The sequence below is a fragment of the Gambusia affinis genome, linkage group LG07 (assembly GCF_019740435.1).
Source record: "Gambusia affinis linkage group LG07, SWU_Gaff_1.0, whole genome shotgun sequence".
Lineage (NCBI taxonomy): Eukaryota > Metazoa > Chordata > Actinopteri > Cyprinodontiformes > Poeciliidae > Gambusia > Gambusia affinis.
In genome coordinates, this window is record NC_057874.1 from 24057757 (window position 1) to 24081854 (window position 24098).

General features: G+C 35.4%; 1 protein-coding gene across 4 annotated transcripts in view; it reads left to right on the forward strand.

The window, feature by feature from the left end:
- Window positions 1-12977, forward strand: part of arhgef10la (Rho guanine nucleotide exchange factor (GEF) 10-like a) — a 122350-nt gene extending 109373 nt beyond the window's left edge. For all 4 annotated transcript variants that reach the window (XM_044122199.1, XM_044122200.1, XM_044122201.1 and 1 more), the window contains 3 exons: window positions 4749-4920; window positions 9082-9204; window positions 9736-12977. In XM_044122199.1, coding sequence (XP_043978134.1) covers window positions 4749-4920; window positions 9082-9204; window positions 9736-10286 — 846 coding nt within the window. In that variant the 3' untranslated portion in view covers window positions 10287-12977. The remainder of the gene's footprint in view (window positions 1-4748; window positions 4921-9081; window positions 9205-9735) is intronic.
- Window positions 12978-24098: the final 11121 nt, after the last annotated feature.

A 24098-nucleotide genomic window follows, 5' to 3' on the forward strand; every position in this document is an offset into this window, starting at 1 on the left:
TTATTTAAAAATAATCTTTACTGTTTCTGGGAGAACAAGACAGTTTCCTATGGTTTCTAAATTGGCACCAGCAGAACTCTAAGAAAGTTTGATAGCACTAATAAATTTGTTTTAGCCTTCATTATTTCATTACATTTTCTACCCGTTACAGGGTTAAGTGAAAATTATGTATAAGAGGATCAATTTATACTATAGTACACAGAAATAAATTAAGTCCCAAAGCAGCTGGATTATAAACAAGTTCGTCCTTTCAGACCAAATCTGGGAAATCTTTTTATTTTAACGGAGAAAAAGCCAACATGTTAATTAGCGATAAAAGGGTCAGCAAATACCCTTGGTCATTCATCCGGTTATCCAAAATAATTTAAAGCTTCCTGGTAATTTAAGTAACATTTCAATATATTTCACTTCGGACCGAATTAGATTTTTGAATACTTGGCTTTAAAGACAAGTCAAAGAAACACAGCACATCTGTTACTGTATTCAATGGTATTTGTTATGTGAAAATACAGGATAAGTCTAAGTGTTGCACTAAGATACACAATCATAATAAAATTATTTCTGGATCAAAGGTACATACTTCTTTAAAGAGTATTATCACTTATATGAAGTGTTGTCTTATTTACTGTTTTACCTAACTGGGAAATGGCAATTTTAAATTATATAGCTTTCTCAATGAGGGCTGAATTGTTCCATAATGTCCAAAGTGAAAATATTGTCAGATTTTAATTAACCATGTTTTTTGCTCTTAATTTCAAAGAACCATGTTTCCGCAGTATAAAATATTTATGTCTTAGTACCCATGTCGTTTTTGAACCCTACTTCTTATGTTATAATAACTAAAGTAAATTTGCATACAGCTAAAGTTCACATTGGTGGGCCAAAGCTTTACAAAAATATAAATGAATGAAATTTGTCTACAAAATTCTGTTTATTTGGCTGTAAGACCATTTTCAATATTTTTAAATGTCTTAAACTCTTTCCTATCCCCTATTGTGGGCCAGTATTATCCTTTGAAGACTACAAAATCTGAATCCATCCACTTTTCTTTTCACAATCAAAGTGACTGGATTTATACCCTTCTGCATATTTCGTAGAGAACATAGGTGAACGCTGAAAGTTAAGTGGCAGAGAGATATTAAAATGATGTCTCAGTGGGCTATTCTGTTGCTGAGCTGTCTGTGGCATTGGCTCATTATTTTTTGTTTCTTTTTGCAAAACCTATTATAGCCATGTTCTGAACCGCTCTCTCTACCAAGGTCCATGTCTTATAAAACTGACTTAGTTTTAAATAGTTTTTTTTAAAACCATTTTACTTCTAACAGAAGTCTGTAAAGTGTAAGTAAATTAGCAAAAAAAAAAAAAAAAAGAAGCTATAAACCCAATTTACATTTAATCAGAGCAGGAATTGAGAATGACAATCGGATTTTGAAACAGCTTAATTGGAGAGAAAATTAAGAAAATCTTAACCAATCAAGTAAAATTTTATCTACAATTTAGTCAGACAGTAGGGGTTGATTGAATCTGCTGATAGCTCTGACGCTTTTGCTTTTTATAGCCCGCTCTTTGTGTTAAAGGCCATTGCAGAGGTCTCTTTCACTCGGATTCTACCATGCCTTAACGTAAAAGGACATGCATGGTGCTTACAGGCTCTGATCAGTACTTACTGGCATCCCCTTGTTCTTTTCTTCACTATGTTATTTTCTGCTCCTCTTGGTTTAACCTATCACTCAGCTGCCCTGTCCACTCCCTTGCCCTCACAGTGAAGATGTGGATTCTGCTCATGGCAAAAGGACAAAGACACCTTGTCGCCTGGTGTAATGAAGGACTAATGAGCTGTTCAGACCAGCTGTAGTGTTTGCAACTCTGGCTCTGCTGTTATTTTCCGCCGCTGGAGGTGGACTATAGGAGGGATGTTGCCTTTAGAGTGACACTGCCGAGCTGAGTGGAAAAGGGCACATTACTACTGTCAAGCTTCACTGACTACCTCATCTTGCTGGATTCAGTAGAATAATACCAGATTGTTGGTTGGGGGCAACATTGTGACTTGTACTTATCCCTGTATATGACACAGATCAGCAGGCATTCAGCACATTTGGTCCACAGTGACTATATATCATAAAATGTTTAGGAAATTCAGCTATTTAGTGTAAAGCTAGATTAAATGCATATATTACTTTACTATAAATATTAAAGACATGCCTTAAAAAAAGCCTCTTATGTGATCTACTTTTCTGGACTCCTTTGGTCTCCTGTGATATACTGTTCTTCACTTAACAGAATGCCCTCCAGGTGGTTTCAGACATATGGTTGGCAAGATGGCAATCTGCAACCACAGTATGTCAGAAATTGATGAGCTGAAAGTCGCTGTTAGCTACACCATGCTTAATAATGATTAATGTGATAATTATGCTATGCAATGTATAGAAAGATGAAACTCTGAACACTGTTTTTGTGCAAGCTTGTCCTGTTTGATTAAAAGTGGGTTACTGAGGGTAAAATTTACCTTCTAATTATAAATATTTAACTTTTTGATCACTGCAAAAACACTGAAATGTATTATATATAGTTTTCCAGCTATATAAGGCACCCGCTGCTGGAGCATCAATTAAAAGAGAAAAAACATCAAAGGCTTCTTTTCCCTAATTTCAAACAAAGGAAGGCCTACTGGCAAGGACTCACAAACAGGTGGTAATCCCTGTCTGCCAGTGCACTTGGGTTGGGGTGGGTGGTAAATTCTCATCCTCACTCAGTCACCCCCACCCCAAAACTGAGTAATTGCCCAGTTTTATGCAACTTGTGTATTGACGGTGATATGAGTTCCAAGATTATGCCCAAACCACCCCTTGTCACGCCAAAGACCGCAGGGGCTGCATGTGTTGCCACGATAAGGCTCATTGCATTTATTTCAAACAACTCATTAAGACTGTGTGCCTAAAACTCTTGCTACATTGTGCTCTTTAAAAGATAGAAGCTGCACAAATGGTGCAAAAAACATTCTCTGTGGAACTTGCACTCTGAAAATTACAAAATTAGGAAGGACATTTAGATCTAATTTGCAAAAGCAAGTTTATGGCAACAAATGGATGTGATTTGGGGATCTCTGCTGACCTCATCAGTTAACATTAACAACCGATAAACAAATGATGCTTTAAACTGTTAAAAATAGGGGGTTTAAATGGTTTATTTAGAATAATGATTGAAATATTTAAACTCATTAGCTAAGTCTGCAGAAATCAATATTTCCTCTTGTGTGAATGTACAGAGTAGATTGTAAAATTATTCTTCTGAACATTTTTCTATTCTAATTTTTTGTCAAACTTTAGTGTATTTCCCTAGGATTTAATATGCTAACCATAAAGAAACAACAAAGCAGGAATCTAAGTGGCTTTGAATTTCTCGTTTTAATTAAATATTTGCAAAAGTCTGACTTGCATATGTATTTAGCCTATTTTATTGTGATAACCCTTTGTGAAAAAAAGTCTTCTAAAGTCCATTTATTAGAACATACAGTCATTTATATGCAATTTAACCAAAACATAAATTCAACAAAAAAAAATTCAGAGTTTTGTAAGAAAACATTGGTGAGAAAACGGCATCGTAAAGGGATAAAGTTGTGGAAAACAGTGAAGCAGAGGTAAATTCTAAAGCAATATTCAAAGCTTTGACAATCTTAAAGAGTTCAGTCCATCCTCCATAAATGGAATCTGTGCAGTTTTCAAAACTAATATATAGTCATTTTGCTTCTACTTCATATTAAAATGCAGTCATCCCCCGTAAGAACATTGAAGTTTGTTGATGTATGACAAATTCTTGACATACAACTAACAGGACTCCTAAGTTTTACAAAGACTAAAATGGTAGAAATTGGCTATTGTTGATGAAGAATGTGCATTACTCAAAATCCCAGCTCAGCATCAATAAGAAAGATTACCAAGCATCTTAAAGAGTAACTAATCAACTAAATAAACTTTTTTTTGTATATAAAGTATCTAAATTTGTTCCTAATGGTACTTACTTAATGCTTCTGTGCAAATTTTTACAACTCAATGTAAATTTGTTTAATTCTGTAATATCTTACCTACAGTTATCTCAGTGGTCACTACTGCAGTTGAATTTTCCCGTTGGTCACAAGCATTACGTCACACAGTACCGCATTTGGGCATAAAAACATCTCACACAGACACATCTGTGGTTGCAAATCAGGAGTTGGAACTGCATTGATCACTATTGTTTCAGCTTTCCACACGTGTGATATATTCTCTATGTGAGCATGAAGTGGAATGGGTCTTCTCTGCTCAGACTACTGGTGGTATGCTGGAGAACGGATGACTGTGTATGACTGACTGCTGTGCTGAGGAAGCGCGAGGGACTCACATTCGCTCAGGACACAGCAGGGCTGCAGCAGAGCTGCAGAACGACTGGTGCCTGCATACATTGTCAGCATAAAAGTCTCCAATAACAAAAAAAGTTGCAAGATTTGTCAGTAGTTACTTTGAAAAAAAGGAGGAGTTCAGAGAGTTGCTAAATATAGTGAAGAAGTGTCAAGTTGGCAACAGATTCTTTCATCCTGACCACAGCCCTGCTTAACCCCCTCCACTCATCCCCACACTTGGCTGTGTCCTTCAGTGTCTCTTGGCTCCGCCCACTTTGTTGGAATTTTTTAAAATTTGTCAGGGTTAAGTTTGTGCTTTCACAGGGGTATTATTTACGCTTTAATTGTTAATCCATACATTTTTTTCTTACAGAAATTTGAAGTCCATCCAGACCCAATGATCAGCGTTACACATATGGCCTGTGCTGGTGGAGGAGTGTGGATGGCCTTCTCAGAGGGCTCCTCCATTCGTCTCTTTCATACAGAAACACTGGAGCTTCTGCAGGAAATCAACATTTCAACACGTTCAATGCTGCAGAACACTGGTAAACAGACAACACGCATCAGCGACTTTATATGCATTCAGGCATTTATTTATTGCATTGTTGCATAAAATCTTACACAATGGTTTCTGCTATGAACAGTTTTCTTACTGATATGTTATACTTTGTTCTAAAACTATTTTACTTAGTACCAACATTAGTAATTTTGTTGCTTTTTTTTCCATTTTTGGGGGGTTATTTTTGTTTGTATATGGATGCAAAAATGTATCAACAGGACAAAGAGATTATTACTCTGATCATTTCCAGTATTGTTCTATACCTACTTTAATTTAAGCAACAAATGTAAAAATTCAGATGAAACTAAGAGCCAGAAACAGCCTTGCTCCGTCAGCTTCAAATACCAGAATTAAATTTGTCGTAAAATTAAAACAGAAAAGAACAAAGCGATTCAGTTGGTCAGATGTAAACTTTCAAAGAACCAGCTTTTTATCTGTTTATGTTACCCCATCACCCACCTCCACTTGTTTTCTGGAGAGAGATAGGATAGGTTGGGTATAACTTTAGATAGCAACAGAATAACACAGTATACAATCCAATAAGAAACAAAAAGGAGAAGTAATTTGGTTTATGTGAATTTCAAACATCAAGAAACACTGATCAAGCAATCTGAAGCAGACTTGAGACAATATACTGTCAATAAAAAGCTATTTCAAAAATTTCTTCAACACTTTGTTGAATGTTACACTGATACAAATTATCAGCATGTTTTACATATAACTCTCTCATAACTGAGGCTGTTTTCCAAATGACTATTGTTTGAAAGAAAACATGTGATGTTCTACTGAATAACAGATAAGCTCATGTTTACGTTTTCTACCAACAACAATTGATATTGAACGTTAATATAAAAAAAAGGATAGGTTATGTCAATATTTAAAAGTTTTCTGAATTATTTATTTTATCATTCACACAATGGATGATATGTATCAACAGGCAGCCAGAAAATAATTTTTATAAGCATAAAATGTTTGCCAGGTCATATTATTCTCATACTTTGGAGATTGTGAAACGCCACCTTTGGGGTTAAAAAGTTTGTTTTGACTAGACCTTGACAAAACCTGGAGAAAAGTTTACATTTGAACTTAAAGTTTACATTTGACTGAGACAGACCATGCTAGAAGGGTTACCTCAAGTTATTTTTTCAAATATTATATTACAATGGAAATAAATATTTCTTGAGTTTTGTTTCTTTTGGTATTGCATCAAATTTTCCTGTGTGTACTACCACCAGAAACCCCACAGTTTTACAGTTTTCATTTTACTCTATTTCTGTCCCAGTTTCTTTATCTGATCTGCCATCAAATCCTCTCACCTTCATTTTACATGTCATTGCTGTTTCAATCAGTCCATTTAGAATTCCTCAGATGGTGCACACACAATGTTCATTACTTACTGGTGGATGAAATATTTATCAGCAAGCGCGAATGCCTGTTTTACTTGCTTTTTGATGGAGGAACTATGATAAACATATCACCACCTGTTCATACACCGAGCTCTTTAATCTCAAGTCCTGAAGTTTTGGTACAATCCCTTCGGTATTGGGTTCTTTACTCATTAAAAAAAACTACGTCTCACATGAGAAAACCATTTTACCTTTTTAAGGACGAAACATAACAACATCTTGCCTTTCATATTGGATTTCATCCGATACTCCAACACACTGAGGATTTTTGCCTGAAAAAACAAAGCACAACAACAGGGATGTATTTCAAAGAAAACCATCTTCTCATTTGGTTCAAAGTTTTGTGCTTCTTTTAAGTGCTGGAGTAGAGATTTAAAGGAGGACAGACTTCCACGATCATGGTATCCAGAAAAAAACGACTGGCCCAAAGGTCATTTTCCACTCCTCTCCCTTAAAATATGCAGTATGTGTAAGGAAATGTGGTTGCCTTAAGGTTTGGCCCTGGGGGAAGTTGCAGGGTGCAAAAAAAAAAAAAAAAAAGGCTCATGTCTACAGGGTCCACAAAGAGAGGAGGATCTTTGACTTAAGTTGTGATTTGTTGAGCTCACAGGAGAAAAGTAGCTCCCTCGACACTCTGCAACCACAGAAACGGAACATGAAATTTTGATAGTTTTCCCTCATCACTGGGTCTCAGCTCCCCTAGGTTTCTCCTTGACTTATGCTAGGACATGCAGTAATGATATACCCCCTAATCCTTTCTACTCTAATGTGATTTCTACTCAATAGGGAATTCCAGCTGCAGTAAACAAGAGAGAACTTTCAGAGGCTAAGGAAACTGCTGATCTTTTATGTACCAATGCTTTTAATAATTCAATTCTTAGGGTGGAAAGAAAATCCAAAATATTTTAAATGACATACTATGAAAGACATGTATCTTTTCAAGCATCTTTTCAGGAAAAATGCCAACTCCCTCATGATATTGCAGTGTGTACATTGTTATAAGCACTGGAGGATGGCCATTGCTGGAAGGTTGGCTGTAGCTCTTTAATCTCAACTGATTTTACATTATCCCTTTTTATCACTCTTGCAAAGACAAAGCATAGTCCCCACATCCCCTGACTTAACTTCAGACTTCATGGTAACCTTTAGAGTGGGTGTTCATGAGGATTGTTTGCTCCCTTAAGCTCCAGTTGACTATACAGCAATGCTAGCAGGTGGGAGACAAATTAAAATAAAGGATTTTCTTTTCCCCTTGTGCTCTGTTCCTACAACAAAACTCAACCTAAATACTATTAAATATTTAATGGTAGGGTTCTGTTTTATTTTACACATGCAGCATCTGTTTTTGGCATTGGATGATTTATCTTTGTCCATTATAATAAATTAATTAATGACACCACTGAGCCTTTTGTACAAAGCATCAAATTTGAAGCATAGCACAGAACACATGCAAATGAGCATTCTCTTGGTTGTGTCAAAATAAATGTTGGTGTAATTCAATTAAGGTTGCCATGGATGTTATGACAAGTGGCCTTATGATAACTAGGCCACAGAGGTAGATAAAAACATTTGGAATCACAGAATGAATTCAAAAATAAGACCCACATTTAACAAGGCTGCTTTTGCCTTGCGTTAGCTGGAAACAAAGAATGTTCTTGTATGAAAAGAATGCACTTCTCCTCCGCTGGCATTAATATAGAACTGTAAAACTAAATGAAGCTAAGATAGATCCTGCTCCTTTTAAAATGCTATATAACAAAATCAAGAAAGTTAACTTTGAAAAACATATCTCTGAGTTACAACATTTGTCATGTTAACAGAGAACATCAGTATAAGCTTCTGAGTCCAGCTCAGGATATGAGAAAATTTTAGAATGTTTATTCGAACAAATACAAATATAAAAAAAAAAAAATAAAATAAAAAAATAAAATAATGTAATAATAATAATAATAATTTAATGTTTATAAATTTCTTAAATCACAAGAAAGAACCAGTTTGGTTCAATTTCTGAAGTACTTTTTTGCCACACAGACAACTTCCTAATGAGAATGCAATCTCTCTTATTAGTTCTATTCAATAAATTGTTTCACATCTGAATAGTGCATGGAACCATAGGATTTCTATTTCTGGATGATTCAGAAAATCAGTTTTAATGTTTTTTTCATATCAGTTATATTGCAACTGATATTGTCATTGCAATTTTTACTAATAATGCTACCACTTTCTCTGATTGTTTTTAATCAACTTAAAATTCTCATTATCTTTACAAAAATGATTTGTGTTTATTTTCAGCAGACAACATGATCAAACAAAACAGAGTACAATGGGTTTTGTAATATCAATGGTGCAAGAAGTGGAGGAACAACAGCGGGACCAGTTGGCTCCTGTGAGCAACACTACCAGTCATGTCATGTCCTGTTTGACACGTTTCCAGACACAAACATCTGTAGAGCAGTGTGTGAAACCACAAAACTCCCATTCAGATCTGCACAGTTCTCAAACAAAAAATGTCTGCAATGTCTGTGGTCTCGCCAAGAATGTTGGATTGAATCTGGATTGGCAACAAGAAAATAATTCCAAGTTTTTTGGGAACTACTTCATAGATTAGATATACGTACTCGGCAATAATAAGTATTTTTTCTCATACTTTTACTAGAACATACTGTAATTTTGGCTGTGTTATTTCTTACAATAGCTGACAAGGAAAAATCAATTTTCTGTCTATGTTTTCTGCATTACAGGTCAAAAGAACATGCGAGTGACAAGTCTTCTAATTTGCCAAGGGTTGTTATGGGTGGGAACAGCCCAAGGTTTAATCATCACTCTTCCAGTTCCTAAACTGGAGGGCATCCCCAAAATAACAGGTATGGCTGAACATCATCTTCTGAGGTCAAAAGAGACGGGAAGAAACTGTTTTTGATGGAAAATTACTCTGCACTGTCCATTATAGAGGTCACACTTCACATTTTTGTTATTTGATAGTGGGAATCAGTGCAAATATTCTCAGGCAGCTGACCTACAAATCATTCTGCATGCAGAATATTTAAAAACTGCTTTGCAGTGTTTTGTTTGTCATATCAAGTGAATAAGGTGGTTACTTCCCCACTTGCAGAGCCTTCACTTCCCAGCCACCTTATTGCAAGTGAGTTTATTGAATAATATGTAAATGCCCCACAAGCTATGGGTAGAGTTATTGCTTCAACAGTCACAAAATTATGAAAAATAATTTTAGTAAACTGTTAATGGCATGATGGAAAGTGAGGTTCAAGTCATTTTTTATTCTACATTATGCAGCTTACATAACATTCTTATTGAGCATGTGATTGACGCCCACATTGTCCCAGTGTTTTGTTTTTTTTTATGGATGAAACCTAAATGTGCATTCATTTTCACAGGAAAGGGAATGATCTCTCTAAATGCTCATTGTGGACCTGTGGACTTTCTTGTGGCAACCACCAGCACTTTGTCTCCTGATCTACTCAAGAGAGATTCTGTTGTGGATGGACCAGACTCTGCCTGTGGAGGTGAAGACCGAAGTGACTCCTCCTCACAGGAATCCTTGCAACCCTCCAGTTGCTACAAAGCAGAAGAGAAAGGAAAAGGACGGGGTGTTCTGCTACAGTACAGGCTGCGTTCCACATCAGGACTACCGGGACGGCCGCTGACTGCTCACGGGGACGAGGCCTCTGACTCGTCCCTAGAGTCTTTGGAGCACAGTGTGGAGGATGGATCTATCTACGAACTCAGCGATGACCCGGAAATGTGGGTTCGAGGACGTCCATGTGAAAAGGATGCAGTGCGTAGGGACAGGGTGATATCTGCTGCAGTCATATCAGGAGGAAAAGGTTTTCGTAGACTGAAGGAAGGAGTAGGGACAGGTTCTAGGACAAGTGGAGACTCTTTAGAAAATACTCTTATGGTATGGCAACTCCCACTGACAGTGTAATATGGAAAAAAACCACAACAGGATTTGTCTTTGTCAACACCTGCTACTTTGCCTCGAATCACCTGCTATACAAATTTAGCAGATTTGAATGTATGAGGAAACGCTGCCTCTGTCACAGAGCTTGACATTCTGTCATCACCCTGAGTAAAAAGGAAGCCAAGACATGCTGTTTGTGACAGGCACTATCAGTCTAAAACGATGCTTTAAGTGTTCAGGATTGTATATCGTCATCTTACCAGCGGTGGCAGAGGTCACCACAGATTAGTTCCATGCTGTCATACTGATCTGGTTTCTCCTCCTGCCTTAGTTAAGACTGATATGCCTCACTTTAACCTCATCAAAGCCGCATGTGCTCTGCCACATTTATTTTCTGCAGAGGACTTCAAATAAGATTGTCCATGGACAGCATGCCTTTGAGTGGAAGCCTTTGTTGAATCCACCATGTTAGAAGCGGATGTGTTATATATGTGATCCTGTGGGAGAGATCCCATCGGTCTTAGAGCTGGAAGCTGAAGGCAAACATTGCATCACAAAGCACATTAGCATCACTTTATTAGTCTTGCCTGCAGTTTTTTTCATCCCATACAATGTGAACAAATAACACCTCCAAATATGTATGGAAAAAATCATCTGTGCATTTCTTTAAAAAAATGAAATTTCTATTGGTGAAGTATTTAGAAATGGTAAGTGTTTTGCTCTGAACAGCTGGTCAATCTTTTTGTTTGGGTCTGACATGTCAGTACAAACTTCACAACAATTGATTTTGGAGCTAAGTTACTCTTTAATAGAGTTCTCTGATAAACCTTTCTGTTCTAGAATTTAAAGATTCATGACCAAGTTTTGCAAATTATCATCCTTTAGTATTAACAGCCTTTTTTTCTGCTTCTTTGTTCACTGTCCAGAAAATCAGTACGAATATGCACACAAACCAGTTAATTTCCCAAAACAAAGGTTGCATATCAAACACAAGTTACAAGTCAATACAAGACTTGAATGAAACATTGTGGACAGCTGAAAAACAGAGAGAAAGCAACGACTGTTTTTATTATCATAAGGAGGATTTGGTGTGAATTTATATGGTGAAATTTTACATCTAGCAAATAGGCATCATGTCTATTGCGTTTGTTATGAAACATAGTATATAAAGAGGTCCAAAAGCAAATTTAATCCAACCACTAATCATTTTTTTTATTTAAATAAATGTTTATGCTAACATAAAACAACCTCCCTATTTTGTAGTTTGTCGGCCTTCATGTTTTAAGATCACTTAAAATATTATGTAATCTATTGTTAACATGTTAAGAATTTTAAAAACCTTTTTAAAGAACAGCAATTAATAATTTTAAAAGGAATGTAAATATAAAAGGTACTGTTGGTTCTCTATTGAACTTATACAAGGACCTTGTATTCTCCCAACAACTGCAAGAATGTTGAATCAAAAGTGGTATGAGAAGAACTCAGTGGTACAGCGTAAGTTTTAAAAGGTTTTCCTTCAAAAAGTCTTGCTTGTAAATTGTGTTAGAATTGTCAGACTAGTAGCATGATATTAACCCTTGATTAAGAATGAAGCAGAAGGTACATACTTTCAAATGTGTTTTTAAAGTTTTCTGGCACTTAGATATTAAACTATAAACAAATTTGATTAAACTAAGAAATGGTGATGATTGCAATTTTCTTTGCCAACTTAATTCATCATAGGACTTTTTTCCCTCCTTTTTTTTTAGTCAGGAGAGGCTTATTTACTTCCACACCTAAGGTAAATTTGATTTGTAAATAAATTTAACAAGTCCCTCATAGCTGGAAATAAATTCCAACAAAATACTATATACTAACAGCAAGAAATATGTAGAAGAAAGATTAAATGTATGTCATATTGAGATTTTTTGACATTGTCCCTTAATTGCATAACTATTGTATACATTAAACACCCAGTTAAGCAGAATCCTTTAAAAGGAAAGATAATTCTAACCTCCCTGCAATGTTGATGTGTATTGCCAGATTATGTAGGATTCAGCCTACTGACACCATAGGGACTGCTTATATCAAGCTTTATTTTTTTTGTTTGGGAAGAAGAGCGGGAGATATTAGGAGCAATCCTAATACAACTTTATAATTATGTGGTATGCACTGTTAACATTTGGTTATCAAGGTACTTTGATTATATTCCTACATTTTAAAGATGAATGTATGTTCTTGGTGGAGTCATCTGATGACATAGTTCTTGATATTTTGAGTGCTAAAGTATTTTTACCCCTGCACTGGATTTTCCATGGTCTTGATTTTGATGGAAACTGACTCATTTATATCATTTGCATTTACTTACAGTTGATATTTATGTACTGAATACTGAAATAAGAACAAACATACTGTACTATTAGATGGACAGGCTATCGTACTAAATAAACTTATATTTGATTTTGTAAAGCACAGAACTGATTTCATGTTGTACCGGCAAACTTTATGCTCTTGTATTAATTAGTTGTTGGCATCATTAACTTTAGTAAGTTAAACTGATATTTATCCTTTGGCAAAGGTTTCTGTTGAAGATGGCAGGTAAAATAATAAAACTAGCAAGCATTCATCACAGTTCAGAGTTTGAGATTGCCATACATGCTACAATCAGTCACCCATGTAGATGCACATTTTTCTTGTGCAGTGAAGCGTCAATACAAATATTAAATGGTGAATTTAACCTGGGAGTTAAACATCTGTCTCATGTTGCCTGTTTCACATGTTTTCTAAGCCTACAGTAGTAACATTTGTCGTATGAAAATGCAAACTCCATGCAGAAAGACCCTGGGCCAGGAATCAAACCCAGGACCTTCTTGCTGCAAGGCAACAGTGTTACCAGTTGCACCTCTGTTCAGTCCTCTTGATTAAGCAATCATTAATTCTATAAGTTTAAATTTCTGTGGTTCTTCATGCTTTGCTGTGGAATTTAGAAAAAAACAAAAAACATTGAGTGTGCAACTTCAAAAACCCTGTGCACAAACACTCCACACAGCTGAAGCAAGAGGAAGGTAAACATAGCTTTTGTTTCTATTAACTGGAGTAAAGAAACTTAAACATATACAATGCAGTATCTCACCTTTCTTGGTGAAAAACTGAACTTAATCCCCTTTACTGACCCTGAACAGTTTGTGAATTCTCTCACATTGCAGTTTTGCAACAAAGGCAAAATGTTTGGCAAACTAGTCAACAAATCCAGCGGTAAATATGATTGAAAGGGAAGATTTTTTTACTATTAAAAGGAGGAGAACATCCACTGGTCTCTCACAAATGTATTCACAGTTTTCATTTTGCAATATGTTATATTATGTCACATTTTCACACAGTGACACTCCTCTTCCTGCTGAGTGAAAATATATTAGTGTAGTTCATTGCAAGATTAACATTCTCATACCAGCCTCCTGAAGTCCAGTCCTTAATGGCTGGAGGCACAACACTTTTTGTACCCCTCGTCAGTATTCCTCTGGCTGCATAAACTTGGGCTTTAATATCAATTTCTCACTGGTTTCCCATAACTTCATGGACCTGATGTGTGGCTCATTTGAATTTCTTTTTTGTCTGCCTTTTTTGCCATAATTTTGGCTGATGACACAAAAATTCCTAATCATTACAGTCATGTTACACTCAGGTGGCAGAGCAATGTTACCTTATGTCAATTTAATTCCACCCAAATATAACAGTTCTGAAAGGGTCTTTGAGGTTTTCTAGATAATGTGAGCAAACAAACACCACCATAAACACCAAAGAACACACCAGACAGATCAGGAAGTTGCAGAGAAGTTAAACATATACAGTGCAGTATCACTGTATATGTGATACAATGCAGAATCTTGTTTAAAGGCTATAAAACAATATTCCATACTTTAGAGATCTCAAAGCACAGTTCAATCCATCATCTAAAAACGGAAAGACACAAACTCATAGCCTCCACCTAAACAGACAAATTTTTACAAAGGGAGCACTAGCCAGAAGCCAACAAGAGGCTATAGTTACTGTGGGGGAGCTGCAGAGGCACACTGCTCCTGTAGAGAATACTCATTGTACGTTTTGCAAATTTGCCCTTTATAGAAAAATAGAAAGAAGAAAAATTAAAAGAATAAGCATGGAAAAGTACTATGGGATTTACCTCAACAATAAGGGGAGCATAGTAAGCAAGGGAAAGAAGTTGCTTTGGCCAGATTAGGCCTTAACACTACTCTGCACTCTAAATCCACCATTCCCACAGTGAAATGCACTGGTGGCTGCATCATGTGGATGCAGGAAACAGAAAACTGTTCAGAGTGTTTTGGAAGATAAATGGAGCTAAATTCTATCCAATCCTAGAAGATAACCTGTTGGAGACTGCAAAAGAGTGGGAAGAGAGGCGTATTTTGTTTATGAAATTTTCATGAATGAGAAATGGATAGATGTAACTTAAATTTTGTATTGATATTACACTTTTTTCATTAGACAAGTGTTTTTCGAAAATTACTAAATTTCTAAAACCTATAACTGAAATTACATTTCTACAATATATTAATTTAGTACACACCAGTGCAAGTATTTGCTAAACTTATTAAGACATTTACAAACTGAAGTGACCAAACAGTAAACTGACAATATACCTCAAATTTTCTATGTAGATTTACACAACCGTTTGGACAGTAAATAATGAAACATTAGAATTAATAGACCTCAGTGAACAAACTGGGTGAAAATTGTATATTTGCCATATATTTGTAACATTTAGTTGGAAATATGTAAAGTTCAGTTTTAGTGGAAACATTGTTTTTGCTTCTTTTATAAAATAAGTTACTGAGGTTTTTTTTTTGTTGTCACAGTCTTTATGTTTTTTGTAGTCTTATGCAACCCACATATTTGGGTCATCTTGTCTATACATTTGCCTTTATAACTGTGACAATGATGTCTCCATACAACTCAGATCAACCACACACAGTACTGTGTAAAGCTAGGCAGTATGTTAATATGCACTACATAACCTCTCAGTATTTTAAAAGTCTATTTTCTACTAACCCCTAAACATTTTGACGGGCTTTGGATGGGGAAACTACATATAGGTTTAAATAAGCAGCAGCAGAAGCAAACAGAAAATTAGCATGAAAGGTCAACGCTTAAATAAACCATAAATTATGGGCTAAACATGAAGAGTCAGACGGAGGGTGAGGTGTTTTAAGCAACATTTAGTTTATTACAGACAGAACTCATTGTAGACAGCTGAGGCTTTTAAACATAATGTAGCTTCATGTAAATAAACTATGCTGGAAAAGTTGCTTTAAAAAGTATTTTTGTTATTTTAACGTCTTGCCTACCAAAAAAATAAAAATAAATAAATAAAACAACTTGGCCAATCCCAAATGACAATCTGTAGACAGTCTCTCTTAATAAAAAAATTAAAAAAAAAGGGAAACTGCAAACTTTGCTAACACATTGGATTTATTTCCGTTTTGCCATCTACATCAGTGCTGACAGAGGTAAATGATAGATTTCCAAATGCAGCTGAATCCGTCATGGAATGCTATGTAAGTTACATATGCATCCAGGACCCCTCCTCGTGTGCTTGACTGGCAACTGACAGGGCGCGTCCATCAAGCATCGGGAAATAGGCAGCTGCACTGCAACATTTAGAGATGGTGTTTTATGATTAAACTCTGCTGAACAAAGTAGTGTGAGTCTCACAGGATTAAAAGATCACATCTGAATGTTCTAGAATTTAAAAATTCATGGGGAGTAGATGTTTACAGGCTAAAATACCCTTTCTAAACTGTTCTACTTTTATATTCAAGGGTAGTACACCTTGAAGTGCATACTAACATTTGCAGTTCGATTTATGTGAGGATGTTAGTCCAAAAGTGTTGAGAAAGTATTATCACTCATAAATATATAGTCATGTGGCAGAAACCTTTTTTTTATGTTTAAAAAATGTTTTTTTGCAAATTATAAAACAGTGAAATATAAAGCTGCTGATTTAAAAAGGAAAAATGACTAGATTAAATCAAAGAAAATGTACGAATTTCAAGATGTTCTTTTCCTGGTGAACATAAACAGTGAGGGATAATATTTTACAGAAAATTAACTAACTCATGTCCATGTCAACAAATTCTACAAGTTACTGTTCCTGTTTTAATCCTCTTAACATTTTCCCCCGAAACACATAGAAATAGCAGTAAAATACATAACGGAAATAAATTAAACGCAGTTCCTCATCCTTTTTGACACTTATTTATCCTGAGCAGTCAACTGTATTGCAATTCTAAGTAGTTTGTAGTCATTGTTGTTAAAACACACAAAAATGTAACACTTTCTCCGTCTTCTGGATCTTTTTGAACTAATGATGTGGACTCTGAAATCAAATAAAGGCTATAGATGTCTACAAGTTTAATAGTTCAATGACAATTCTGGAGAGAAATATTTTGGATAGGTCCAGACATTTTCCAACGTGACCATTTAGAGGCTCCAAGTGGAGCTGTATGAGAAAAACACCTCAATCCCCTACATACATGTAAGCAAAGACCTTCCAGACAGGTATTCAACAACATATATATTTTCTAATTTTAAAATCATATCTCAAACCTGAACAAATTATAAACTTATAGAATAGAATAAAAATATTCAGCAGCAAAGTCACAGGCAAGAAGAGCAAATAGACTTCTAAAAATATAGAATATAAATTTACATCTAAAAACAAAATAAAAAAACAATATACAGTATTTTTTTAACTAGAAAGCAAAACCCTAAATTCTAAATAATCTTTTTTTCTAAATAATCTTTTGAATGGCTCCTTTCAAGTGAAAGATACTTTTCACTTGAAAGATGAAAAAATGACAGCATCACCAGCATGTCTACTTGGTTCATTTTACTTGCCTGCATGCCTTTAGAGCTGCGTTCACTGTCACAGATCCAAATATATTGGAAATAACATTTAATTATTTACCGTTGGTTTGATAAGGTAATTTAAATAGTCACACGTTACAACTTAAATGGAGTAACTTTTATTTGCAATCAGCTGTACTTCCAAAGTGACCTACCCAATGCTGAATGACCATATAGCTTGCCCAGGAAATGTGAGATATGAAGGATTTCCTAAATAAAAACATTAATTTTGGGACAACTTCCTGTAGACAGTCAAAACCTGAAACATTGTTTCACATGTAGAGCAGTCTATTTAACTTACTCTCTTGTTAACTTTTTATGTTAGTATAAATATCTCAAGATAGATTGAGATATATAATGATCCTGGTCCCTGCATCAACTGATGTGCACTGCCTGGGTTTCATGATTGTGCTATATGTGCACACCAAAAATACATATGCAGAGAAAATTCAACAATATCCAAAGGGAACCATAATTAAAAGAAAAACAAGTCTGGCTTTTTATTGCATAAAATGTTGGTAGTGTTAGACATGGTAAACAGAATTTAAAATTACATTTGTACAAATGTTGGCAGTTCTGTCAACATGTGTAATAGCACTGCAATATTGATAGCAGTAGGAAAAACAAAGATAAGAAGAGTATACTTTATTACATCATTTAGATCATTTGATTTACTAGTTAAGTACATATTTGTTTAGAAAAGGGCATGTTATTTCTTTTTTTTTGGATATCCATCTTTTCAATTAGATTTTTTTCTCTTTGGTTGTAATGACGGGCATCAAGAAAAAAAAATACATTTTCTGGCACTGGGATATTTTTCTCATTCTCTGTGGATGTGTACAATATAAGCATGGCGTACTTTCCTGGCACTGTTGCCACAGGCACTAATTTACTCAGACTCTTGGCTCAAAGAACGTATGATATGGGTCTCCAATACGCAAAAAAAACATCCAACAAAAAGGACAACACAATTCCTAAAAGGGTCCATTATACTCCAGCAAAGTTTGAGAGTGTGACGGTTTGTCAATAACATTGTCCTCAGATGCTCCTTATTCCTGGGTCAGCCACAGTGCACTTCTTTGCCCAGAAGCAAAATGTTGAATTGAGAGGTCAAAATGCTGCTCAAGGTTCCCACTATCAAGACTTGCATATCAATAGAGTAAAAGTATGTGTGTTTTTTAGCTGTGGGTCTTCACAACTTCCATTACATAAATCTTCCTATAGATATTCCTTGCCAATTAACCCTGAGTTGGGCACAATTTCATTATCAAAAATCCCAGCTTTGTGCCTGTGCAGCTTGTGGCGTCACTCTCTCTACATTTCAGGTATAATTTGCATGCCTCAGTAGAGGCTAAACTGAAGCGGCTGAAGCGTTGCAGTTTGAAGGTCTCCCTGCTTTATCTGCCAACTCCTGGAAGGCAGGCATATTTGCTTTGCTTTTCATTTTCACAGGCATGACAGTTGGATTGATAAAGGAAGAACAGCGCACTGTACAAACCTTGCTTTACAAAGGAGGACGTAGAAACATATTTTCATTCCTAGAATATGCAGATAAAGCACACACATGATTGATTCAGGTCTCATTACCACCCTCCGTCAATGCACATTGCATCTGTTGCACGCACCCTTTATGAAGCCCTGGAGCACATTTATTTTTTGGGCCACCTTATCAAGGTGGTCTCAAATGAACTACAAACGGTGGACACTGTTGTGTAGTATATAGTCTTTTTGGAAACATGCTTTGTTATTGCCTTATCAGAGCTTAGCTGCATACTTTTTTCGGTCTCTTCTAAACACGCCTTTCTCTGCCAATGCCCCTGCTGTTGCTCATACTTCTGGTTTATTTAAAAGTTCTTAATCATGAAACAGTTTGATAAAACTTTGATCACTGTACATTATTCAGATTGTCCCCAAGGTAAGAGGTTGGCACAAGATCATGACCTACTGTCTGTTTTTATAGTTATTATTCTACACAGTTTTTCAAGGGTCTTCTGTTCGTACAAGTGCCTTTAAATATTTTAATTTGAAACAGTGGCATTTCTGTGATGCCCAAGAGTTTTTCTAACTTCCTTTTTAGGGAAATTATTTTAATTTTGTAGGATCAAAATGGGTGAAGTTCTTTCAATTATTTAATAATTGTGTTGGAAACAGGACTAGGATTGAAACCCATACATTTCTCTTTCCAGCAACATTCTGCAGCTTATTCTTGGCCATTCCCAGATGTTCTCAGGGAAAGAAGGAATACATATTCCCTCTGTTGATTTTTGGATTTGCCAGTGGTGTTAGTGCCTCACTTACATGTATATAGCACATATGCACCATGTCCTGTCACAGCCGTGACTCAAATATCCAAGCAGGGACCCGATAATAACATCAGTCTCACACTATGTCATGTAGCTGGTTCACTCATCGTGGGATCTTGGATAATGTGAACTGAAATTGTTATTATGTCATCACACCATCTGGTTAATTCAGAAAATAATTATCTGACCACTTGGGAGGACTCTTATAGCATTGTAGTGTCATTCCCAGATGGTCAGTTGATCCTGGAACATGAAAATAATGATCCTGAAATATTTAGAACAGCAGCCCATCAAATACATTCCACATTTTTCACCAGCAGGACATGGCATAGACATGATTCATTCAGCATTAGGGCAAGATATCAGACAACAGTTTAAAGCTGGATCCAAACTCCATACTAAGCAGTTTACTTGATGAAGTGTAATTAGAAAATGGATAGGCAGTTTTTCATAAATGCATTTATGTAACCTTGCAGGGCCAAAATTAAAATGCCATCATTTACAGTCTTATTTTAAAAATACACTTTCACTTGTCCTATACACCCTTTTGTCTTGTTCTAATTTATTTCCTATGAACATTAGGGGCGCTGAGGGGAAGACCTTCGGTTCATATATACACTGTTATAACTTTCTGCGACTATCCCAGTGAGACCTCTGTGTAGAGGATAACATTTCATTTTATGTCTTGCAGTGAATCAAGTCATTTTCATGCTAACATTTCTCTGACTATTCAAAAAAAATGAGAGTGTCTGCATTCAAGTCCAGGCTTCCTCATTTTTGGATCCCTGCTGAATTTTGTTCCCTGCCAGAGAACTCTTCAGAGGTAAACAAAATATACTGAATGTAGCAGGACCCTGGTTGCATTTCACCAGAAGTAAAGAATATGGCTTGAATTGTCAGCACCAGAAACAATATCTCATCTTTGAGTCTCTGTCTGTGTGATACTTCTTTGGAATACAGCATCATCTTCGTCCAACGACTTACGGGTTTGTCAAACAACTTTTGTAATTATTTTTTAGATTTGGTGATATATGCAAGCAGCTTTTCAGCACTTTTTCTTATAGCAGATAAGATTTGTGGAAGGGGAAGTTATTTTCACTTTCACACTTTTACACTCCTGCATTTCCCAGTCTTTCCTTGGTTCTGCTTTACTTTTTCTGAGGGGAGAAATGTGCAGAAGTAGTCTCTATATTACTTGACATAGCATATAAAGAATAATAAACCTAATTTCAATTGTACTGTGATACATAAACAAGAGTGGCATTATTTACCTAATAAATTTGTCTAAAAGCAATACCTGTTATCAAGACATGCTCAGATGGACTCCAACCAATTCTCCATTATGATTTGCAGGTACGTATCAAAAATGAATGTGCTGCTTTGTCAAAAGAAAGAGGAACATTTTTCTCAGGTAGCTGTCAGTTTTTATAAAATGGACATTCACAGTAACCACTGTTGACAGTCTCTATTTTTATCTTCTCATTTCTCTGACACAGACACTGCTTTTACACTCTGACATAGTAGCTGCTGGTTGCCTAACCAGAAAAGAAGGCTTATCTCAAATAATGTGTTAGGATAATGTTTATATTTGTATTGGAAGCAATATGTCAATGGTCAGATTTTCACAGTCTATATTTCTCATGATGCAATTGAAGCTTCATATATGTTATATTTTAAATCATGGGTCCTGGAATACAAAGTTATAGATATGATCTTAAGTAATACTTACTGATATCAAGCATTCTACTTTGTTGGTATGAAGAAGGTGGTTTTATTTGATTTGCCAGTAAATAATTACTGTCTTTACTGGCAAATGACAGTAATTATTGGCTTTTGGTAACAATGCAGATGCAAAGCTGACGTGTCAATAATTTTTGGAGTTTTGCAGTGACAGACAATTGTTTCTAATTGTGCTTTTAATGCTATTTTAGAAGGCTTTAAACTTAATAGTCAGATTTTCCCTGATACAGTGCTGTAAAAATGTCCTCCCTCGTCCCACCAACACACATAGATGTCTTCTGTTGGTAACTGCTCCCGGACTCAAACCTTTTTGTGTCAACCTTGGTGATAACTTTCATCAAATGTTGAGGTAGTATTGCTGTGGAGGAACTGTTTTTAACTATCAGTAGAGGAGGATTTTGAAGTGAGAAGCAAGTACTGCCATTCTTAATTTTTCTATTTTACTTTCATAAAAATATACTAGGAGAAAAATATGTCATACAATAATTATGAGTATTAATAATCAATGAAATATTTCTTTTTTAATAACCAATTCAATCTGATTAAGATCAGGTCAGAAAAGTGGGAAAAGAAAAAAATAACAAAATCTGACAATGTCACTTCCCTCGGTTGTTGAACCTGTTGTTTGCTGTTGTGCTTTTATTATTTTTGGCCCAAATGCCATTAAAATGGCCCTTTATTGCTAACAGCTTTATACTTTAACTAGGTCTGCATTTAAATCCCAAGATTTAATTCATTACCTTTCTGACAATCATACTATTTTTCCCCAAAGGCTTCTTCCTTATATTAGCAAAGTAGCTAAGAAATAATTGTGACAGAAAGAAAGTGTGGATAATAGGTCTGTAAGAAAACTATCAGAGAAATATTCTTCAGTCTCAAAAGAATGTAGTTATTACTTATTTGGCAATTTAGAAAACTAGCTGTGTTCTGTCAGCTTTTTCTGTTTCCACTTTACTTTCACATTTGTCTGCTTATTTTTTAGGCTCCAAGAAATATCACTTTTAGTTTAAAGGTGAGGCAGATAATGGTGGGCTTAATGTAGCATAGGTCTCACAGGAAGGTATCAAAACAGGTAATACAACATACTTACATGCAAGTCTTTGTTCAATGGAGTCAGCCATCGGTGTGTTGCCTAGTAACGTGCGTGTGTGTAAGAAATGTGCAGAGCATTTCTTTGCTAGATTATTGTGTGTCATAGAAGTTTCTGTCTCTGTAGTGTTGCAGGGTTTAGTGCTTTTACAGAGCAAATGACTGAACTGATAGTTTTCCTATGTTTACTAACTTTCATTTGTGTTTCCTTTTATTCTTGTGATATAAATAAATTGAAGACATATATAAAAAATCTCAAACGGAGTGATTTAAAATGGTTTGATCCCCCTTGTAAAGTGATAAAATTAAAAATAATAGTTTTGATAGCTATCAGTCTTGAGGCTGTAGAAAAATTGGAGAAAACTGTTCTCTTTAACAGGACTTACTAAGTATTTGCCGAGGTTAGTCCAGTATAAATCCACACCACACTTTTCAGAGTTTTATTTGTAATAAATAAAATATAAATTATGTTCCTCACACTTAACACTACCTTCTATTTGTTAAACATTTAAAAATTCTTCTTATGTTGTCATTAAGATTTCTAATTGTATTAGTTAGAAAGGCACACTTTGAGGCTTCTCATTCCCTTGTGTTGCCATGGTTAATTATATTGTCTACCTTTCATTAACGAGGATTTCTGTTTTATTCACGTAATTCAGGACTTTACTCAGAGTTGAGCAACCTAACTAATACAGCCTGTGCAGAAACCAAAAGTCTTGAGTATCACTAGTCCAAGTAGGTCTACTCAGAGCATCTGCTTTGTAAAGTTAAAGGCAAACACAGAATCTAAGAGAAAAATAAACACAACTCTGTCACTTTAATGGCATTCTTCTGTGTTTGCACAAAACACACATTTTGGTGTTTCTAAACTGATGACAGGAGAAAATGTGTATATGCGTCTTTATTTTGTGTCTGTTTTGGCCTTGTGGTAGATTGCAATACCCATTAACAGAAGCTAGATTTTTGTGTTTTTACTTCAGAACAAAGGTTTCTTTCAAAGTTTGAATACATAATATAAAAAATGTTTTATGAAAAATATTTTAAACGCCTACCAAACAGAATATCGCAAATGAAATAATGTAACAGAAATGAATGCAACTTGATTTACGAGTATACCTTAATTTTTAGACCTGCCTTAGCAGAGTACAAAAAAACAAATAAAAAAAACAATAGAATTGTGCTTCTGCTCCTGTTTTTTATCTGTTGTCATTTCTGTTTCATGTTTTGACATGAATAAAAATCTCAAGATTTCTCTCTTTCCATCTCTTTCCATCTCTTTACAAATACATTAAGGTTTCACCAATATAAGATCTTTTTCATTCTCATATTTTTTATTTATTTATTTATTTATTTTTATTTTTATTTTTTTCCCACCAGGGGGTCCTTTTTGTGGGCTCTAGGGTCCCTTTTATCATAGTAGGCTGACAGGAAAGGGGGAAGACATGCGGCAAATGTCATCGGGTCCGGGAATCGAACCCGTGACGGCCGCGTCGAGGACTGAAGGCCTCTAAATGTGGGGCGCGCTAACCTCTACGCCACGGGAGCACGCCCCTCATTCTCATATTTTTAGGTGACGCACCACATGTGAATGAAAATGTTGCCTTATTTCCTTGACAGTCATTTTTTTGTGAAGAGTTGAATCTAAAGAAAATTTGTTCTTTAAGGAAACATGCTTTGCTTTGAAATCTGCTTCTGCTAATTGACTGCATGGTAATGTTAAGCAAAAAACATTTTTCTTTTAAATCATCTTTAAAGAGATGATAACTCTTCTCTGTTGTACTTTATTCTTTTTCATTTGACA